Source organism: Mobula birostris, chromosome 12, assembly GCF_030028105.1.
Source record: "Mobula birostris isolate sMobBir1 chromosome 12, sMobBir1.hap1, whole genome shotgun sequence".
NCBI classification, from domain to species: domain Eukaryota; kingdom Metazoa; phylum Chordata; class Chondrichthyes; order Myliobatiformes; family Myliobatidae; genus Mobula; species Mobula birostris.
Window position 1 is genome coordinate 99,071,794 of NC_092381.1, and position 22,242 is coordinate 99,094,035.

At 41.6% G+C, this 22,242-nt stretch overlaps 1 protein-coding gene across 5 annotated transcripts in view; it reads left to right on the plus strand.

Moving 5' to 3' along the window:
* Window positions 1-22,242, plus strand: part of LOC140206139 (xenotropic and polytropic retrovirus receptor 1 homolog) — a 371,957-nt gene that overhangs the window by 195,089 nt on the left and 154,626 nt on the right. For all 5 annotated transcript variants that reach the window (XM_072274355.1, XM_072274359.1, XM_072274357.1 and 2 more), the window contains exon 4: window positions 292-512. In XM_072274355.1, the coding sequence (XP_072130456.1) occupies window positions 292-512 (221 nt within the window). The remainder of the gene's footprint in view (window positions 1-291; window positions 513-22,242) is intronic.

Consider the following 22,242-nt stretch of genomic DNA (forward strand, 5'->3'; position numbering starts at 1 on the left):
CCTTTAATTGACAGGTACCTGTCAATCAGAGTGAAGTTGATAGGTAGGTGAGAAAGTTTATCTCTAAAAGGGAGCATAAACTCAGTGGCTTCACTGGCTTCCTTTAATATCATGTGCAAATGGAAATCTCTTCTAGTGGCATGATCAAGTGCTTCTTTGAACCTTTGCCAAACTTGTTCCTGCTGCTGTGTGTCTGAATAGAGGGTTGCCGTTCACACAAATAGGGGATCTGAAGTAAAGAGCTTGATTTTAGAAGTGATGTGCTAATGCGATCATTTATCTGACTTACAGAAAAACTTGCCGAAGCTCAGCGCAGATTTGCTACACTCCAGAACGAGCTGCAGTCAACACTTGAAGTGCAGGTGGACCGCAATGCATTCTCTAACTTGCGGCAGCGGAGGATTGTGTTCCCTCTCTCCCATAAGGAACGTGTGCATCATAGGAACATTCGTGACCTGAAGTTAGCCTTCAGTGAGTTCTACCTCAGCCTGATCCTACTCCAAAATTACCAGGTAAGGGAAGACTGCCAAGTCTGCTGACAATAAAATATCCTGTGATTGTTAAATAGATTGACGTTTGTTGCAGCTGTGATTTTAAAGCTGCATAAGTTATGCTCCTTTTTTGGCCGTGTACTACTTCTGATGATGAGCAGACAGTAATGAATGTGAGTATAAGAGATTATCTTGATTAGGCATGCAAGCTGCAAAAGAACCATTGTATACAGTAATATTTAATCTTTCATCAGGTCGATCGGATTGCCAGTCAAGGATGACATTAAGGCAATGAAACTATAACAACTGTAACTGCAGGTTCAAAACCATCCATTGCTTATTTCCCGTGTTCCCCAGTTAACAACATGAAGGAAGAAATCTAGGCACACAGTCCCTCAAACCTGTTAGATTGGTGAGGGGGTGTGTGTGGAGTTGGGACCTTTGCATTAACCCCACATGTGTCCCTTGGTTTATTTCCCTTATTACCAGGAAAATAGGGGAAAAGTCTCAGTTAGGAAATTTTTCTTTGACCCATGGCTGCAATTGTTTTTAAGTGCAGTTCCAGATTTACCTTACCTATTCTGTAAGGAAATATTCTTTAATGTCACCCAGACTGGCCTAGCTAAAATCTTAATGCTATGTTCCTTAGAGGAAATAGTTTATCTCAATGCATCAAAGGAAGTCCTTTAATTGTATTAAACACGAAAATTTTGATAATCTATTCTCTTTCCAATTTCATAGAAAATCTATGTCGAGTTCATAGAATACTTTCGCATAAAAGGAGACAAGGCCCATCAAATATAAACCTATCCCTCTCAAAGGGCATCCAGTCGACCACATGGCCCTGTTGTTTCTCCATATCACAACTGTCTTAATTTACAGCGCCTGTAAAAAGTATTCACCCACCCTTAGAAGTTTGCATGTTTTATTGTTTTACAACATTGAATCACAGTGGATTTAATTAGGCTCTTTTGACACTGATCAACAGAAAAAGATTCTTTCATGTCAAAGTAAAAACAAATTTCGACAAATTGGTCTAAATTTATTACAATTATTAAACACAAGATAGTTGATTGCATTATTACTCACCTACTCACCAGCAATTACAACCTTGAGTCTGTGTGGGTAGGTCTCGATCAGCTTTGCACATCTGGACACTGCAATTTTGCCCCATTCATCTTTGCAAAACTGCTCAAACTCTGTCAGATTGCACAGGGATCATGAGTAAATAGGTCTTTTCAAGTCCAGCCACAATTTGTCATTTGGATTGAGGTCTGGACTCTGACTTGGCTGCTCCAGGACATTAATTTTGTTGTTTTTAAGCCATTCCTATGTAGCTTTGGCTTTATGCTTGGGGTCATTGTCTTGCTTGAAAACTAATCTCCCAAGACAGTTCTCTTGCAGACTGCATCAGGTTTTCCCTGTATTTTGCTGCATTCATTTTACCCTCTACCTTCACAAGTCTTCCAGGGCTTGCTGCAGTGAAGCATCCCCACAGCGTGATGCAACCCCACCATGCTTCATGGTTGGGATGGTGTGTTTTTGATGATGTGCAGTATTTGGCTTACACCAAACTTATCATTTAGTCTGATGGCCAAAGAACCTTCATTATGGTTTCAGTAGACCATAGAACCTTCTTCCAGCTGACTTCTGAATCTCCCACATGCCTTCTAGCAAATTTTAGCCAAGATTTCATGTATTTTTTTTCAACAGTTGCTTTCTCTTTGCCATTCTCCCATAAAGCTGCAAATGATGAACTACCCGGTAAACAGTTGTATGCACAATTTGTCCCATCTCAGCTACTGAAGCTTGTGACTCCTCCAGAGTTGTCATAGGTCTCTTGGTGGCCTCCCTCACTAGTCTGCTTCTTGCACAGTCACTCAATTTTTGAGGACGGCCTGCTGCAGGCAGATATGCAGGTGTGCCATATTCCTTCCATTTCTTGATGATTGACTTGACTGTACTCCAAGGCATATTCAGATTTGGAAATTTTCTTGTATCCATCTCCTGACTTGTGCTTTTCAGTAACCTTTTCGTGGAGTTGCTTGGAGTGTCCTTTTGTCATCATGGTGTAGTTTTTTGCCAGGATACTGACTCAGTAGCAGTTGGACCTTCTAGATACAGGTATATTTTTACTATAATCCATTGAGATACCTTGACTGCACACAGGTGATCACCAGTTAACTAATTATGTGACTTCTAAAACCAATTGTTTGCACCAGTGATGACTTGGTCTGTGAATACTTATGCATCAGTTAGTTTGTGTTTTATATTTGTAATCAATTTAGATCACTTTGTAGAGATCTGTTTTCACTTTGACGTGAAAGAGTCTTTTTCTGTTTATCAGTGTCAAAAAGAGCCAAACTAAATCCACTGTGATTTAGTGTTATAAAACAATAAAACATGAAAACTTCCAAGGAGGGGAAGGATACTTTTTATAGGCACTGTATCTAATTCTTTTTTGAATACTACTTTGAATTTGTATTCATCTACCTATAAAACAGAACATTTCAAATTCATGTTGCATTTAAAAATACTCATCATATTATTTTAGCCAACACTTCAAATTTGTGTCCATGTGGTTTTTGAACTGAAGCAGTTTAGCTTTATTTCTCTATCCAAATCGTGCTTCTTTTATATTCTTAATCATCTCATTCTAATCTTTGTTAGATTCACCATCCTCTGACAAAAGAAATTCTTCCTTTATCTCTGTTCTAAAAGGACGGCCTTCTATTCTGAGGCTGTGCCCTCTGATCCATAGAAGACATCTTTTCAACATTCACTCTGTTTTGGCATTTCAATATTTGATAGATTTCAATGAGATTCCTCCTCATTCTTCTGAATTCCAATGAATACAGGCCCAGCGCCATCAGATGCTCCTCATACATTAATCCTTTCATTCTTGGGAACATTCCTGTGAACCTCCTCAGGCCCCACACCAATACCAGCACTTCCTTTTTCAGATAAGAAAACCAAAACTGTTCACAATACTTCACATACGGTCTGACCAATGCCTCAGCATTAGATCCTTGCTTTCATGTTCTAGTCCTCTTGAAATGAATGTTAACATTGAATTTGCCTTCCTTACCACCGACTGAACCTGCAAGTTACCCTTCAGGGAATCCTGCACGAGGACTCCCAAGTACCACTGTGATTTCTGAATTTTCTCCCCATTTAGAAAATAGTCTATGCCTTTATTCCTTATAACAAAAATGCATGATCATACACTTCCATACACTATGTTCCATCTGCCATTTCTTTGAACATTTTCCTAATCTGTCTGTCCTTTTGCAGACTCCCTGTGTCCTTAACACTACCTGCCCTTCCACCTATTTTCGTATTGTCCACAAACTTGGCCACAAAGCCATCAATTTCATCATCCAAATTATTGACGTATGACATGAAAAGAAGCAGCCCCAACACCGGTCTCTGTGGAACACCACTGGTCACCAGCAGCCAACCGTAAAATGCCCGCTCTATTCCCATACTTTGCCTCCTGCCAGACAGCCAATCTTCTATGTATCTTAATCATGGGCTTTTATTTTGTTAAGCAGACTCATGTGCAACACCTTATCAAAGGCCTCCTGGAAACTCAAGTAAACAACATCCACTGACTCTTCTTTGTCTATCTTGACTGTTATTTCTTCAAAGGATTCCGACAGATTGTGTCAGACAAGATTTTCCTTTAAGGAAAACATGCTGATCACGGCCTATTTTATTGTGTGCCTCCATGCAGTCCAAAACCTCATTTTTAATAATGGATTACAACATCTTCCCAACCATTGAAGTCAGGGTACCTGGCCTATAATGTCCTGGCTTAACGTCCAGTAATGCTCCATCCCTCATTGGTCTATCTACATACTGTATCAAAAAGTTCTCCTGCACACACTTTAAAAATTCTGTCCCTTCTGAGCCTTGCTAAGACATCCCAATTAATACTTGAGAAACTGAAATCCCTCAGTACAATAGCGCTATCTCTATTGTATATCTGTTTGTCTTTTCCTCTATCTCCTATTAACTGTTGAGAGGTCTGTAATACACCTCTAGCATAGTGACAACATATTTTTTGTATCTTAATTTTAACGTACCTTGTATTTAAGGAACTTTCTAAAATATCCTCCCTCAGCACTGAAGTAATGCAATCTTTATATAACAATGAAATGCTTCTTCCCTTTTTACTCACTCCTCTGCCTTGCCTGAAAATTCTATGCTCTAAGAATCTGAGTTACTAGCTTGCCATTCCTTCAAACATGTTTCATTAATGACAACAATATTATAAATCCTATGTTAGTTAAAGCTTTGAGCTTTAATTAACATTGAGCAATGATAGTCCTTGCATTGAAATAGATGACATTCAGCTTTGAATTCCCTTGTTGTATCCTTCCTTCCTTAACTCCTGGTGGAGTCGTCAGGGCGCCGTCATGACAAGCTTTGCACCAGTCTATTCCATATGTCACGGTTGTGTGCCAGAGCCTGGGTCACCGCAAATGTTTTCCCTGTCCATTCTTTAATGTTGTCCGTCCATCTTTTCCTCTGTCTACCTCTCCTTCTTTTCCCTCCACAGTTCCTTGTAGAACAGTCTTTGCAAGGCCGCCGGATCTTGTTATGTGGCCATACCATCTCAGCTTTCTTTTCTTCACCGTTGTGAGAAGGTCTTAAAATGGGGGCCAATGTGGTGCTGGATGGTCTTGCGGACCTGCTCGTTTGTGATGCGGTCCAAGATGTTGCGATAGCATCTCATTTCCAATGCCTGTATCTTCCTCTGTGGCTCTGATGTGAGGGTCTAACTTTGCCAGAATTACCGTACCATCAGTTTGATCAGCCATGTAAACAAGGTAATGCTCAGAGTCGTCTTGAACAGACTGAGACCTCAGGCAGAAGACATCATTGCCGAGGAACAAGCAAGCTTCCGTAAGGGCAGAAGCACCACTGAGCAGACTTTCAGCCTCCGCATCCATTGTGAGAAGCACCTTCAGCACCAGAGAGAGTTCTACCATGTCTTCATAGACTTCAAGAAGGCATTTGACAGAGTCTGGCATGATGTCTTATGGGCCACCATGAAGAAATTCAACAAGGGGCAGAAGCTGATTCATACAATCCATCAGCTTTACGCCAAGGCAACCAGTACAGTACTCATGCAGAGCACCATCAGGGAGTGGTTCCATACCTCTGTAGGAGTCCGTCAGGGCTGCCTCCTCTCCCCCACTCTCTTCAATGTCGTCCTGGAACGAATCATGAGTGTTGCCCTTGAAGATCATGTGGACACAGTCAACATTGGAGGGAGGAACATCACAAACCTAAGATATTGATGGACTTGCAGGAAAAGAGGATGAACTGGCCAACCTGGTCAGCCATCTTGACAGAGCCTCCACAAAGTTTGGAATGGAAATAAGTGCTGAGAAAACCAAGCTCATGGCAAATGCCAACGGTGCCATCTCAGTCCATGGTCAGAAACTTGAGTCGGTGCCGCAGTTTAAATACCTGGGGGTAAATCATCTGTGATGAAGGATCAAGACCAGAAGTTCTGGCAAGAACCGCACAGACAATGATTACACTATCCAAACTCAAGACAATATGGAAGGACAGCAACATCACCATGAAGTACAAGATCAGACTCCTGCGTGCATTGGAATTCTTCATCTTCTTGTACGCATGTGAGATGTGAGACATGGACCCTTGTTGTATACTTGCTGTCATGTTCTGCCCTCTGGAATTAATAACTGAATCTCCTCTAGGTGATTGTACCTCTCCATCTGGGCAACTATTCTGTCTACTCGCCATTGTTCCTGCAAACTCAGTTTATACCCTCAACAACAATGCTTGCAGACCTCCGAAGAATGATGGTCATTGACTTCATTTCCTCCCAAGATCTTCCCACCACACCCTACAGCCTCATAATCTTGCACAACCCATTTGTATTAATTTTCCAAGATCTATAAACATGATTATCCTGGTAGACCTCATGCTTCAGCTTTCTTTATTCCATAGAATTTATCTTTATTCTATTCTTTCTTTTTTCTCTTATTTATTTTAGTTCCACTACCTTGTTTTCATTTTTCTGATCCCAATTACCTCATATTGTTGTGAACATCTAATCCTTTTGTATTACCCCCATTCTAAACCTTCCTTGAATGGAGGCCTAATTAATTCTCTTCCATCGGTAGTCTCCTTCGACTGACTAAACTGGCTATTACGTTGAACAATGCAGTGTTAAAGTGCATTGTTCAACATAACAACCAATCTGACATGACTTTGTACTTTAATGTGTTAATTTTGGTGCTCAAAATATGATGTCCCCTACAAGCACAGATTAGGTGACCATTTTCAGAGTACCTCTATTTAGTTACCAGGATTGGCCATGAGTTTTCCATCACACTTCACACATCCACTCTGACCTCTATGTCTTTGCCTCTTTTTATCTTTCTCTCTCTCTTTCTCTTTCTCCCTCTCTCTGTCTCTGTGACTCTGTATCTCTGTCTCTGCCCCCCAAAAAGACAAAGGAGATGATTATTGACTTAATTTAAGAGAACTCACACCACTCATACCTGCTTTACATCAGCACACTGCAGTGGAAACTGCGAACAGTTTCAGACTCCTGGGAGTGCACAACTTGTGGTCCCAGAACACATCCTACACAATCAGGAAAGCTCACCAATGTCTCTGCTTTTTGAGGTTACTGAAGAGAGCTGGACTATGCACATCCATATTCATGCCATTCTCTACAGATGTGCAGTAGAAAACATTTTACATCACTGCATGGTATGGAAACTGCACTATGGTAGACAGGAAGACTCTACAACAGGTGGTCATCACTGTCACCAGCCTACCTGCCATCAAAGACTTATATACAGAAAGGTGCTGGAAAAGGGCCAGTAACATCATGAAGGATCCCACCCATCCTGCTCAAGGACTGTTTGTGCCACTCCCATCAGGGAGGAGGCTACGTAGTATCCACACCAGGATCACCAGGCTCAGAAACAGTTACTTCCCCCAAGCAGTAAGGCTGATCAACACCTTCCACTGACTCAGCCCTCCACGACCCTGACCACCAGTACTTTATTATTTCCAGTCATTCACCTTAGGTACAGTCGCGGGGTGATGATGCAGCTCTATAAAACTCTGGTTAGGCCACACTTGGAGTACTGTGTCCAGTTCTGGCCGCCTCACTATAGGAAGGATGTGGAAGCATTGGAAAGGGTACAGAGGAGATTTACCAGGATGCTGCCTGGTTTAGAGAGTATGCATTATGATCAGAGATTAAGGGAGCTAGGGCTTTACTCTCTGGAGAAGAGGAGGATGAGAGGAGACATGATAGAGATATACAAGATATTAAGAGGAATAGATAAAGTGGATAGCCAGCGCCTCTTCCCCAGGGCACCACTGCTCAATACAAGAGGACATGGCTTTAAGGTAAGGGGTGGGAAGTTCAAGGGGGATATTAGAGGAAGGTTTTTTACTCAGAGAGTGGTTGGTGCATGGAATGCACTGCCTGAGTCAGTGGTGGAGGCAGATACACTAGTGAAATTTAAGAGACTACTAGACAGGTATATGGAGGAACCTAAGGTGGGGGGTTATATGGGAGGCAGGGTTTAAGGGTCGACACAACATTTTGGGCCGAGGGGCCTGTACTGTGCTGTACTATTGTATGTTCTATGTTCTACAGACACTCCTATGCCTAGTATCACTTTATGTACATACAATCAATTTATGTATATAAGCTATCTTATGTATTTATATTTAATGTAATTTTTATTGTTGTGTTCTTAATTTTACTTTGTTTTTTTTTGTGCTGCATCAGATCCGGAGTACCAATTATTTCATTCTCTTTTACACTTGTGTACTGGAAATGACTTTAAACAATCTTGAATCATTTTTTATGAATCGGTCATAACTGGAGAAGTTCCAAGTAGCTGCCAATGAGTAATTATACTGGAGCAGCTTAGTTCTGGAGTTTAGGTGTTTGTGTTATAGTCAAAGTATTACTTGGTCCCATAGCTTTTACATTATGTGCTCTCAGCTATTTCTTTATTGGGGTTTGGATCATGGAGGCCGTGGACCATGTTTTGTGATCCTGAAGGCCTAGTGACAAAATGGAATCATCGGTTTTGCACCTCTGGTGAAGCTGGTTGCTGATGCTTTAGGCTTTGTCAAGGAAGGAAATATTCTTGAACTCTCCTGATCTGAAAGTCCCAGCTTTATTTCATATCATAGGGACTATACAAAACAGCATATTGATGGCTAAATTAGAAAAACAATGGAATCAGTAGGGGACAATACAGAAATGACAAAAATCTTTGGCCTGGAGGCTTTGAAGGCAAGAGAAGCCTTTATTCTCCAATTCTCATGGTTATTTTGACTGGACCCCTTCCTGCCCTATTTCTTATAAAAATGCTATTCCCTTTTCTCAGTTCCTTCACCTTTGTCACATTTGTTCCCAGGATGTGGCTTTCCTTTCCAGGACATTAGAGAACATGGTTTACCTTCTTCCACTATTAATGTTGCCCTCACCCGCATCTTCTCTATTTCCTGATCATTTGCGCTCATCCCGATCTTCCTGCTGTTTTAACAGTGGGTTCCTCTTGTCCTTACTTATTAACTCATGAGCCTAACATGTCATCCAACACATCATCCTCCGCAACTTCTGCCATCTCCAGAGGGATTCCATTACTAAACATAGCTATACTCCCCACCCCAATCCTCTCGCTTTCCATAGTGATTGCTCCCTATGTGATTCCCTAATCTAATTGTCCTCCCTGCTAATCTCCCTCCCAGCACTTATCTCTGCAAGCAGCCTAGGTGCTACAGCTGCCCATTCACCTCCTCCTCCTCCTCCATTCAGAGCCCCAAACAGTCTTTCCTAGTGGGTAACACCGCCTGCAAATCTGCTGGGGTCGTCTGTTGTGTCCACTGTTCCTGATGCGGCCTCCTCTACGTTGGTGAGACCTGGTGTAAATTGGGGGATTGCTTCATCAAGCATCTCCACTCCATCCAACAATAATGGAACTTGCCAGTGACCAAACATTTTAATACCCATTCCCATTCTGAAATGTCCACCCCAAGGCCAATTTATATTTCTGCGTCGAATCTACACCGTAGGTACTGTGTAGCCGTGTACCTTATGCCGTAGCCTGACACGCTCCTCCCCAAAAATGTAACTACGCGTCGCAGCGGCGCAGACTGCAACAACTGTGATTGGTCCACTTGGTAGCATCACATTTCCGGTTGCTTCATCAAATCATCAAATCTACCTGCCGACATCCGAAAATATTTGAAATGCATTTCGTTGTCCATGTCTCTCAGTGGCCGGACAAGCACAGAAAATTCACCCTCCTTCTGCCTCAATCCATTCAATGGTCGTACACGCCATCTCCTCCAACGTCTTCTCTCTTTTCTGCGTTGCAGTAATTTCAATAAAAGTAACTCTTGTTCAACATTTATTAGCTCCAACTCCAACATGATGCGCTCAGTTTCAGTCGCCATTGTTTGAAGTACACAAAGAAACTCAACACGAAGAAACTCAACACAGTGGCATAGAAACCCCACTGCCAACTAGCGTTTTGGCGGTGAATTGCAGATCGACGCAGACACACCAACGCACAAGTATAAATGCTCACAACGGCATAGGCTATGGTGTAGAGCCTACATAGAAGTATGAATCAGCCTTTAGACCAAGGTGAGGCCACCCTCAGGGTGGAGGAGAACCACCTTATATTCTGCCTGGGTTGCCTCCAACCTGATAACACGAATATTGATTTTTCCTTCCGGTTTAAAAAAAAATCCCTTCCCCTTCCCCTCTGGCTTTTTATCTCTTCTCACCTACCTATCAGTTCCCCCTGGATCCCTTCCTCTTTCCCTTTCTCCTGTGGTCCACTCTCCTCTCAGGTTCCTTCTTCACTAGCTTTTTACCTTTCCTACCCACATGCCGCCACCTATCATCTTCTAGCTATACTTCTTCCCTTCCCCCCACCTTTTTAGTCTGACGCCTTCCCTCTTCCTTTTCAGTCCTGAAGAAGAGTTTCAGCCCGGAACATCAACTGCCTATTCATTTTCCGAGATGCTGTCCGACCTGTTGAGTTCTTCCAGCATTTTGTATGTGTTGCTTTGGATTTCCAGCATCTGCAGACTTTCTCATAAGAAGCTGATCCATTCTGTCGACAGGCGATAGAATAAAGTCAGCAAATATTTTACCTAGCAAGTTGACCTGATTTCCAATGCACTACCAAAAGGCTTTGGAAACCAGATGTGATAGCTTTGTAATAGAAGTATTTCCAACATCATAGAGGAAGAACAGGCAAGTGAAACTAATAGCTAGTTCTTTCAAAGACCTACCACAGTTTGAAAGGCCAAAAGGCCTGGTATACAACATCCTCTATCTAGAATGATGGACTAACTCAGATGGAACCGTCTTTTCATACTGCAATGTTCTGTATCTCAATTAATATACTATAATATATATTTCCAGCAATATTTGAATAATTATCCCTTTAAGCTATTTATTTCTAAATGGAGGGGTTTTTTTGCAAGAGACTGATGCTATGCTTTGAGTCTGTTTAGCTTTTTGAAAAACTAGTTGGCTTTTATGCTTGTGTTGTTCATCATGTTTGTTTTCACTTGCTGTTGAACCTTGATACAACTTTTTAAATATTAGCAGAGCCCAAAAATTGAACAAAGATTTCTCAGTTCAAAGACTGGTGCACTGTAAAACACAATTAAATTTAGGTATTCTTGAAATGAGAGCTCTTATAGTTACATTGAGAAGATGCTGAGAAATGTTTATTCAGTCGTGTTAAACTTGGGCGAAGGTGGCATTGAGATCAGAAGCTAATTGGTATTTGGGGGATTTAAATTGAGCATTGAGCAAGAGGAAGGCAAAGACAAATGATGATGGAGACAGCAGCCAGAGAACTGGAAATGAATAACAACGAATTGATCCACTTGACCCGAAACAGGAGTGTTTGGGCCATGGCAGTCAAAGCTCAAACAGGGCATGGCACCTGATGATGATGATGATTGGTGAACAAGTTTTTGGTGAATAAGTGCTGTTTGATAATGGTATCAGTTACCTTCCATTAGCTACAGTAAAAATTAAGGGTAGGTAACTGAAGAGAACATTAAACATTGGGAATTGGTCGGCTTTATACCCATACTGGAGTAGATTATTTGGAAGCAAAGCTAGTTTGTGTGCTTTACAACTGTGATGATGTTTGTGACCAAGTATGATGTTGTGGCCATCACTGAATGGTGGCTGAAGGATGGCTGTAGTTGGGAGCTGAATGTCCAAGGTTACACGTTGTCTTGGAGGGATGGGAAGGTAGGCAGAGGGGGAGGCATGGCTCTATTGGCAAAGAATGGCATCAAATCAGTAGAAAGATTTGACATGGGATTGGAAGATGTTGACTCTTTGTGGGTTGAGTTAAGAAATTGCAAGGGTTAAGAGGACCCTGATGGCAGTTATATACAGGCTTCCCAACAGTGGCTGGGAGGTGGACCACAGATTACAGCAGGAATTAGAAAAGACGTGTGAAAAGGGCAGTGTTATGATAGTCATGGGAGATTTTAACATGCAGGTCGATTGGGAAAACCAGGTTGGTAATGGATCTCAAGAGAATGAGTCTGTTGAATGCCGAAGAGGTGGTTTTTTAGAGCAGTTTGTTGTTGAGCCTACTAGGGGATCATCTATACTAGATTGGCTGTTGTGTAATGAACTGGGGGTGATTAGTGAGCCTAAGGTAAAAGAACCCTTAGGAACCAGTGATCACAATATGATTGATTTCAACTTGAAATTTGATAGGGAGAAAGTAAAGTCTGATGTAGCAGTATTTCGGTGGAGTAAGGGAAATTACAGTGGTATGAGAGAGGAGTTGGCCAAAGTAAGTTGGAAGGAACTGCTGGCAGGGATGTCAGCAGAGCAGCAATGCCATAAATTTCTGTGAAAAATTGGGAAGGTACAGGACACGCATATTCCAAAAATGAAGAAATACTCAAATGGCAAAATAGCACAACCGTGGCTGACAAGGGAAGTCAAAGCTAATGTAAAAACAAAAGAGAGGGCATAGAACAAAGCAAAAATTAGCAGGAAGATAGATTGGGAAGTTTTTAAAAACCTACAGAGAATAACTAAAAAGAATCATTAGAAGGGAAAAGATGAAATATGAAAGCGAGCTAGCAAATAATATCAAAGTGGATAATAAAAGCTTTTTAAAGTACGTCAAAAATTAAAGAGAGATGAGAGTGGATATAGGACCACTAGAAAATGAGGCAGGAGAAATAATAACAGGGGACAAGGAGATGGCATATGAACTAAATGAGTATCTTGCATCAGTCTTCACTGTGGAAGACACTAGCAGTGTTGCCAGATGATGTAATGTGTGAAGGAAGAGAAGTGGGTGCAGTTACTATTACAAGGGAGAAGGTGTTCAAAAAGCTGAAAGACCTAAAAGTACATAAGTTACCCGGACCAGATGAACTGCACCCTAGGGTTCTGGAAGAGGTAGCATTAGAGATTGTAGCGGCATTAGCAATGATCTTTCAAAAATCGTTGGACTCTGGTATAGTGCCAGAGGAGTGGAAAATTGCAAATGTCACTCCACACTTTAAGAAAGGAGGAAGGCAGCAGAAAGGAAATTATAGACCAGTTAACCTGACCTCAGTGATTGGGGAGATGTTAGAGCCAGTTGTTAAAGACGAGATGATGGGGTACTTGGTGGCACAGGACAAGATAGGACAAAGTCAGACAACAGGAATTCTGCAGATGCTGGAAACTCAAGCAACACACATCAAAGTTGCTGGTGAACGCAGCAGGCCAGGCAGCATCTCTAGGAAGAGGTACAGTCGATGTTTCAGGCCGAGACCCTTAAAGTCAGCATGGTTTTCTTCAGAGGAAATCTTGCCTGACGAACCTGTTGGAGTTCTTTGAGGAGACTACAAGTAAAGTACAAAGATACAGTGGATGTTGTATATTTGGACTTTCAGAAGGCCTTTGACAAGGTGTCACACGTGATGCTGCTTACCAAGTTAAGAGTCCGTGGTATTATAGGAAAGTTACGAATGTGGTTAGAGCATTGGCTGATTGGAAGAAGGCAGCGAGAGGGAATTAAAGGATCCTTGTCTGGTTCTCCGCAGGGGCCAGTGTTGGGACCACTTCTTTTTATGCTGTATATAAATGATTTAGATGATGAAATAGAGGCTTTGTTGCCAAGTTTGCAGATGATACGAAGATTGGTGGCGGGGCAGGTAGTACTGAGGAAACAGGTAGGATGCAGATGAACTTAGGCAGATTAGGAGAATGGGCAAGAAAGTGACAAATGAAATATAATGTTGGAATACGCATGGTCATGCACTTTGGTAGTAGAAGTAAATGTGGGGACTATTTTCTAAACGGGGAGAAAGTCCAAAAATCTGAGATGCAAAGGGACTTAGGAGTCCTTGTGCAGAACACCCTGAAGGTTAACTTGCAGATTGAGTTGATGGTAAGGAAGGCAAATGCAGTGTTAGCATTCATTTCAAGAGGTCTACAATACAAGAACAAGAACATGACACTGAGGCTTTATAAGGCAGTGGTGAGGCCTCGCCTCGAGTATTGTGTACAGTTTTGGGCTCTTCATCTTAGAAGAGATGTGCTGGCATTGGAGAGGGTCCAGAGGAGGTTCACAAGGATGATTCCTGAGATGAAAGAATTATCATACAAGGAACATTTGATGACTTTGCAGACATCCCACCTCTCCTGGAAGTTCCAGGAGTCTCCCACAAATTAATAGTGGCTCCCTGATGCCCGCAAATTATATACAATGTCCCGGAAATTGATTTTTTTGAGAGCGAGCGTGAGAGAACGTGCGAGGGAGAGTGAGAGAGCGAGCGCGCGCAAGAGCAAGAAAGCAAGCGCGAGAAAGCGAGCGTGAGTGAGAGTGACCGCGAGGGAGAGAGCAAGAGAGCGAGAAAGCAAGCACGAGAGAGAGTGAGAGCGAGAAAGCAAGTGCGAGAGAGCGACCACGAGAGAGCGAGAGCAAGAAAGCAAGCGCGAGAGAGAGCGACCACGAGAGAGAGAGCGAGAAAGCAAGCGCGAGTGTTAGTGACCACGAGCGAGAGAGCGCACGTGCGATAGAGAGAGCAAGAGCAAGAGAGTTCCAAAAAAAAGTCAGAGTGGCAGAGTGTTCCAAAAAAAATAATAAAACGTACGTCACTCCAGACTACACTAAAGTGTACCCCTGCCTAATAGGGGTCAAAAATAATGACAGTGTTGCTCACTGCACTGTTTGCAACAGTGACTTTTCTATTGCCCATGGTGGGTTAAGACTGTAAAAGACATGGTGAGGTGAGTTTAATGGGTGTCATTCGTTCATTAGCATAGCTAGCGTTATTTAAACTAGCTGGCTAGCTGCTAAGGAGCTACTCTATTGCAGACATCCCACATCTCCTGGAAGTTCCGGGAGTCTCCTGCAAATTACCTCCCTGAAATGAATTTTTGCAGGGTGGGGTGTCTGGCTTTGGGTCTGTACTCACTGGAATTTAGAAGGATGACGGGGGTTCTCATTGAAACCTTGCAAATGTTGAAAGGCCTTGACAGAGTAGATATGGAAAGTATGTTTCCCATGGTGGGAGAGTCTAGGACAAGAGGGCACAGCCTCAGGATAGAGGGGCATCCATTCAAAACAGAGATATGGAGAAATTTCTTTAACCAGAGGGTAGTGAAGTTGTGGAATTTGTTGCCACGTGCAGCTGTAGAGGCCAGGTCGTTGGGTGTATTTAAGGCAGAGATTGATAGGTTCTTGATTGCACATGGTATCAAAGGTTACAGGGGGAAGGCTGGGAACTGGAGTTGAGGAGGAGAAAAAAAAAGAATCAGCCATGATTGAATGGCGGAGCAGACTCAATGGGCCAAATAACCTAATTCTGCTCCAATGTCTTATAGGCTTATGTTGTCCCTTGTCTTTGTTGTAACCAGTACAATCCAGTATTTCTTGTTGAATTTTTACATTGGTTGAATTGAATTGCCTCCTGACAAGAATTTGTAAAGTTATGGACCTCAGAAGGGGTTGAGGTAGATCATTCTCTCAGCACTAATCCCTATAGTTGTTTGCAAGTAACAGTTTTACAAGATATAGTAATAGATTTGTAGCATCATAACAGAGTAAGTGAATTAATGGCACAAATAGGAAAGAGATCTTATCTCTTTGACATTACTGAAATGTGGCTGCACAATGACCAAGACTGTCAACCACATATTCCAGGGCACTCAACATTCAGGAAGAACAAGGAATAAGGAAAGGAGGATGGTGTAACACTCTTAAACAAGATCAGTCCATAGTCAGAAATTTTCTTGGCTTCACAGATCATGGTGTACAACTAGAATTAATTTGAGTTGCATTATGAAATAGCAAAGGGCAGATGACATCAGTAAGAATATTTTTAGTCCACCAAAATGTAGTTATGTTGTCGACAATGGCATAAATTAGGAAATTTGAGGTGCGCATATAAACAGGGGGGCATTTAACCGCATTAGGACTAGTAGACAAATCAAGACTGCTATAGCAAGATGAAAAATGAATTAATGGAATGTTTGGGAGATGCACATCCAGATGAATATGTTGAAGAAATAGGATTTTAAAATAAGAAGTATTTGGGATTTTGTTTTGTGTACTGACAAAGGATTCATTGTATATTTCCTTTAAACTTTCCCCTTTCACAGAAAGTGGTAGGTGCTTGGAATGTGCTGCAGTAGTGGTAGTGGAAACAGTGGTTTTGAAGAAGCATTTAGACACATGAAAATGCAGGGAGTGGTAAATTGGTTTATTATTGTCTCATTCTGAGATACAAGTGAAAAATTTGTCTTACATACAGTTCATTCAGATCATTTCATTACAACAGTGCATTAAAAGTAATACAAGGTAAAACAAACAGCATGCAGAGCAAAGTATTAAAATTGTAGAAAAATGCAGTGCAGGTAGACAATAAAATGCAAGGTCATAACAAAGTAGATTTTGTGGTCAAAAATTCTCTTATCGTGCTGGGGAACCATTCAATAGGTTTAGAATAATGAGATGGAACCTATCCTTGAGCCTGGTGGTATGGCTTTAGTATCTTCTGTCAACTGGGAGGTGGGAGAAGAGAGGTTGTCCAGGATAGGATGGGTCTTTGGTGCCTTACCTGCTGTACCAAGGCACCAAGAAGTGTATTCAAAATCCATGGAGGAGAGGTTGGCTTTTGTGATGTGGTTGACACTCTGCAGTCACAGGCAGAGCATTTGCCACACCAAACCATGATAAATCCAGATAGGATGCTTTCTGTAGTGCATTGAGAAAAATTGGTGAGGGTCAAGGGAGACGTGCCAAAGTTCTTTAGCCTCGTGAGGAAGTAGAGGTGGCTGGTAAGCTTTCTTGACCATGACATCAACTTGGTTAGACCAAGATATGCAAATGAGTATGTTCACTCTTAAAGAGTTGAAGCCCTCAACCCTCTTGACCGCAGCACCATCGATGTAAACAGAAGTTTGTTATGAAGTATTCTGAATTTAGGTGAATATAGCAGATATTAATTCAAGCAAGAACTAATCTTCAGTTCTCAATATAAATTGTAAATTGCAAGCAATAAGTTGAAGTTAAAAGCATATCTTTGCAGATAAGCAATGTTGTCTGTAGATCACAGGCTGACCCACGGACTAAGAGGTCTGGTTTTCAAAATGGTGACCATGAGAAGTTAGCATATGCATCAGTCAAACGTTAAGACAATGTGGTTATGTTAATTGGCCTGCATCAATCCTGTCAGCTATGGGCTTATGTAATTTGCACCACTGTAAACAAGTTCAAGGAAGCTTGCAAACCAGACTGATATTATCACTGAGCACATCAAATAGCTGATTTATCAAAAGTTGGGAGATTTGTGTACTCAGAGAGTCAGTTCTCGCAGCACTAATATTGGACATCTTACTCTTTGAATATCTTTTTTTTAGAATATCTGTGACAATTAGATTGTTCCAGCAAAGATATTTGAACATTCAGAGTTTTTCCCACTGTAGATATACAATTCAAAGGACGCATTGTCAACCAAAAGTATTGAAATAAACAATGTCATTGTAACTATTGTAATTGTATTGAATCACCTACTGTTACCATTGATCTTTATACTATTGCTAAATTACTAAAGCTGTTGCTGCCTGATTGCATTCTGTTGGTCCAGAAGTTGAAGATCAAGCACAAAGGGATGTGTTGGGTTCCAAGTCTAAGAGTTTGTAGATGTGTTTGCTAGGAATTATAGTATTGAAACTGAAGCTGTAGTGAATAAACAATAGTGTAATGTGGGTGTTTTTACTGTCCAGAAGCTCTAGAGATGAGTGTAGGCCAGGGAGTTGGCATCCGTGAATGGAGGAATATACATCACATGCAGGCAGATAAAACATAGAAACATAGATAAGATTAACTTAATTTGGCTTCATGGTTGGACAGACATTGTGGGCTGAAGGGCCTGTTCATGTGCTGTACTGTTCTACGTTCTTACAAGAAGATAGTATGACGTGACGGCATGATGACATACTTCGTACATGATGAATTATTCAAATGTTGCAATTTTGTTCACATTCACTTTTATTCCTGTCTGCAAATTAATTCTGTCACCTGCTGTATCCATTGATATAGCAATTTCAACTGCTCTTTTAAACGTAACGTGTGCTTAGGTTGGGAACCATCTTTGACTGCTTTCTTGTAAGATTCCACAAACTAAATGATCTCTCAGACCATCATTAAGCCCATTACTAAACTGATACTACTCAGATAATCTCTTCAATTCAGCTACTTACACTGAAATTGACTCCCCTTCCTTTTGATTCCACTTATGAAACCTAAAGCGTTCTGCAGTTAACAGTGGTTTGACTTCTAAGTGTTCTTGCATTATTTTCATGATATCAGCAAAGCTAATTCTGACTGGTTTGGTTGCAGCTGTTAAACTTCTAAGCAAACTGTATGCCTTTTAAACCCTATGCATTCAGCAAAACTGGCACTCACTTCTCATTGGCTATTTCATTTGCTTTAAAGTACTGCACAATTCACTCAGTATACATAGTCCAGTTATCTGTTGTGCAATCAAGCGTGTCTATCTTTCCAATGTAGCCAGCCATTTCTGCATTTTTTAAAAATTATGATTATTATCACCCAGTACTCACTGTTTATGAACCCGTGAACTCATCCGTTTTATGCCTTTTTTTTTAAAACTCATTTGTTTCTCTCTTGTGGAGAAAGCATGCTGCACTTTAATTAAATCTTAAACATTTTGCTGTTCTTCAACAGGTCGTAGTCGTCTTGGTTTCATTTAAAACTTGTTGTCACTGGTATGTTTTATATCTCCAAAGTATTAAAATAATTGAAAGCAAAACGTTGGGTCAGTCAGGATAATTAATGGACATTAGTTCGTTTTTACTTTGAGCACATTTATGATGCACAGCTTGATGACGTATGCCATTCATGTACTTTATACACATAACCATAATGAATTATTTAAACAAAGAAGAGTTAATCAGTGATATATTTACAATATTATTCAAATATTACTGAAATATTAAAAACAAATGAAGTGAACTGCCTTTTTGAATGGCTGCTATCTTTGAGCTATACCCACAATGTTATTGGGGAGCAAGTTCTAAAATTTTGATTCAGCAACGGCAAAGGAACAGCAATATATTTCCAAGTCAGGATGGTGTGGTTTGGAAAGTAGCATTCCTATGCTAGCCTCTAACCTGATCTTGTGACCACATTGTTTATATAGCTACACCAATATAGTTTCCAGTCAATGGTAACCACTCCCCCACCCCTCAGGATGTTGATTTATTTATTTTTATTTGAGATACAGCATGGAACAGGCCCTTTCAGGCCATCGAGCTGCACTACCCAACAACCCACCAATTTCTCACTAGCCTAATCATAGGCAATTTTATGACCAATTAACCTACTAACCAGTATGTCTTAGGACTGTGGAAGGAGACCAGAGACACCAGAATAAACTTACGCGCTCACTGGGAGAACATACAAACTCCATTATAGGTGGTGCCAGAATTGAATTCCAGAACAACCTTAGCTGTAATAGCATCGTGCTAGCTGCTGTAATACTGTGGTGCCCGATTGATGGTGGGGTATTCGATGATGGTAATGTCATTGAAGGTCAGGGGGGCTGAATTTTCTCCTCTTGGATAATGTCATTGCCTGCCATTGGATGTAATATGCTGAAATAGATTGAGGTTTGATTTAGAAACATAGAAACCCTGTAACACAATATAGGCCCTTTGGCCCACAATGCTGCGGCGAGCATGTACTTACTTTAGAAATTTCCTGGGTTACCCATAGCCCCCTATTTTTCTAAGCTCCATGTACCTATCCAGGAGTCTCGTAAAAGACCCTATCGTATCCACCTCCACCACCGTCGCCGGCAGCCCATTCCATGCACTCACCACTCTCTGTGTAAAAAAACTTGCCCCCAACATCTCCTTTGTACCGACTTCCAAGCACCTTAAAACTGTGCCCTCTCATGTTAGCTATTTCAGCCCTGGGAAAAAGCCTCTGCCTATCCACACGATCAGTGCCTCGCATCATCTTATATACCTCTATCAGGTCACCTATCATCCTCCACCACTCCAAGGAGAAAAGGCCAAATTCACTCAACCTATTTTCATAAGGCATGCTCCCCAATCCAGGAAACATCCTTGTAAATCTCCCCTGCTCCTTTTCTATAGTTTCCACATCCTTCCTGTAGTGAGGTGACCAGAAATGAGTGCAGTACTCCAAGTGGGATCTAACCAGGGTCCTATATAGCTGTAACATTACCTGTCGGCTCATAAACTCAATCCCACGATTGATGAAGGTCAATGCACTGTATGCCTTCTTAAGCACAGAGTCAACCTGAGCAGCAGCTTTGAGTGTCCTATGGTCTCGGACCCCAAGATCTCTCTGATCCTCCACACTGCCAAGTGTCTTACCATTAATACTATATTCTGCCATCATATTTGACCGACCAAGATGAACCACCTCACACTTATCTGGGTTGAACTATATCTGCCGTTTCTCAGCCCCGTTATGTATCCTATCGATGTCCCACTGTAACCTCTAACAGCCCTCCACAGTATCTACAACACCCCTAACATTTGTGTCATCAGCATATTTGCTAACCCATCCCTCCACTTCCTCATCCAGGTCATTTATAAATATCTCGAAGAGAAGGGATCCCAGAACAGATCCCTGAGGTAGACCACTGATCACCGACCTCCATGCAGAATATGACCCGTCTCCAACCGCTCCAATTCTGGCTCCACAAAGCAAGGTCCCCATGGATCCTGTGCCTCCTTACTTTCTGAATAAGCCTTGCATGGGGTACTTTTTCAAATGTCTTGCTGAAATCCATATACACTCCATCTACTGCTATGCCTTCATCAATCTATTTAGTCACATCCTCAAAAAATTCAATCAGGCTCATAAGGAATGACCTGCCTTTGACAAAGCCATGCTGACTATTCCTAATCATATTATGCCTCACCAGATGTTCATAAATCCTGCCTCTCAGGATCTTTTCCATCAACTTACCAACCACTGAAGTAAGACTCACTGGCCTATAATTTCCTGGGCTATCTCTACTCCCTTTCTTGAATAAAGGAACAACATCTGCAACCCTCCAATCCTCCGGAACCTCTCCCATCCTCACTGATGATGCAAAGATCATTGCCAAATGCTCAGTAATCTCCTCTCTTACCTCCCACAGTAGCCTGGGGTACATCTCATCCGGTCCCAGTGACTTACCCAACTTGATGCTTTCCAAAAGCTCCAGCACACCCTCTTCCTTAATATCAACATGCTTAAGCTTTTCAGTCCACTGTGAGTCATCCCTACAATCGCCAAGATCCTTTTCCATAGTGAATACTGAAGCAAAGTATTCACTAAGTATCTCTGCTACCTCCTCCGTTTCCATACACACTTTTCCACTGTCACACTTGATTGGTCCTATTCTCTCACATCTTATCCTCTTGCTCTTCACATACTTGTAAAATGGCCTGGGGTTTTCCTTAATCCTGCTCGCCAAGGCCTTCTCATGGCCCCTTCTGGCTCTCCTAATTTCATTCTTAAGCTCCTTCCTGCTGGCCTTACAGTCTTCTAGATCTCTATCATTAGCTAGTTTTTCGAACCTCTCCTAAGCTTTTCTTTTTTTCTTGACTAGATTTTTAACAGCCTTTGTACACCACGGTTCCCTACCATCCTTTCCCTGTCTCATTGGAACATAACTATACAGAACACCACACAAATATCCCCTGAACATTTGCCACATTTCTGCCATACATTTCCCTGAGAACATCTGTTCCCAATTTATGTTTCCAAGTTCCTGCCTGATAGCTTCATATTTCCCCTTACTCCAATTAAATGCTTTCCTAACTTGTCTGTTCCTATCCCTCTCCAATGCTATAGTAAAGGAGATAGAATTGTGATCACTATCTCCAAAGTGCTCTCCCACTGAGAGACCTGACACCTGACCAGGTTCATTTCTCAATACCAGATCAAGTACAGCCTCTCCTCTTGTAGGCTTATCTACATATTGTGTCAGGAAATCTTCCTGAACACACCTAACAAATTCCACCCCATCTAAACCCCTTGGTCTAGGGAGATGCCAATCAATATTTGGGAAATTAAAATCTTCCACCATGGTAACCCTGTTATTATTACACCTTTCCAGAATTACTTTACTTTATTGTCACCAAACAATTGATACTAGAGCATATGATCATCACAGC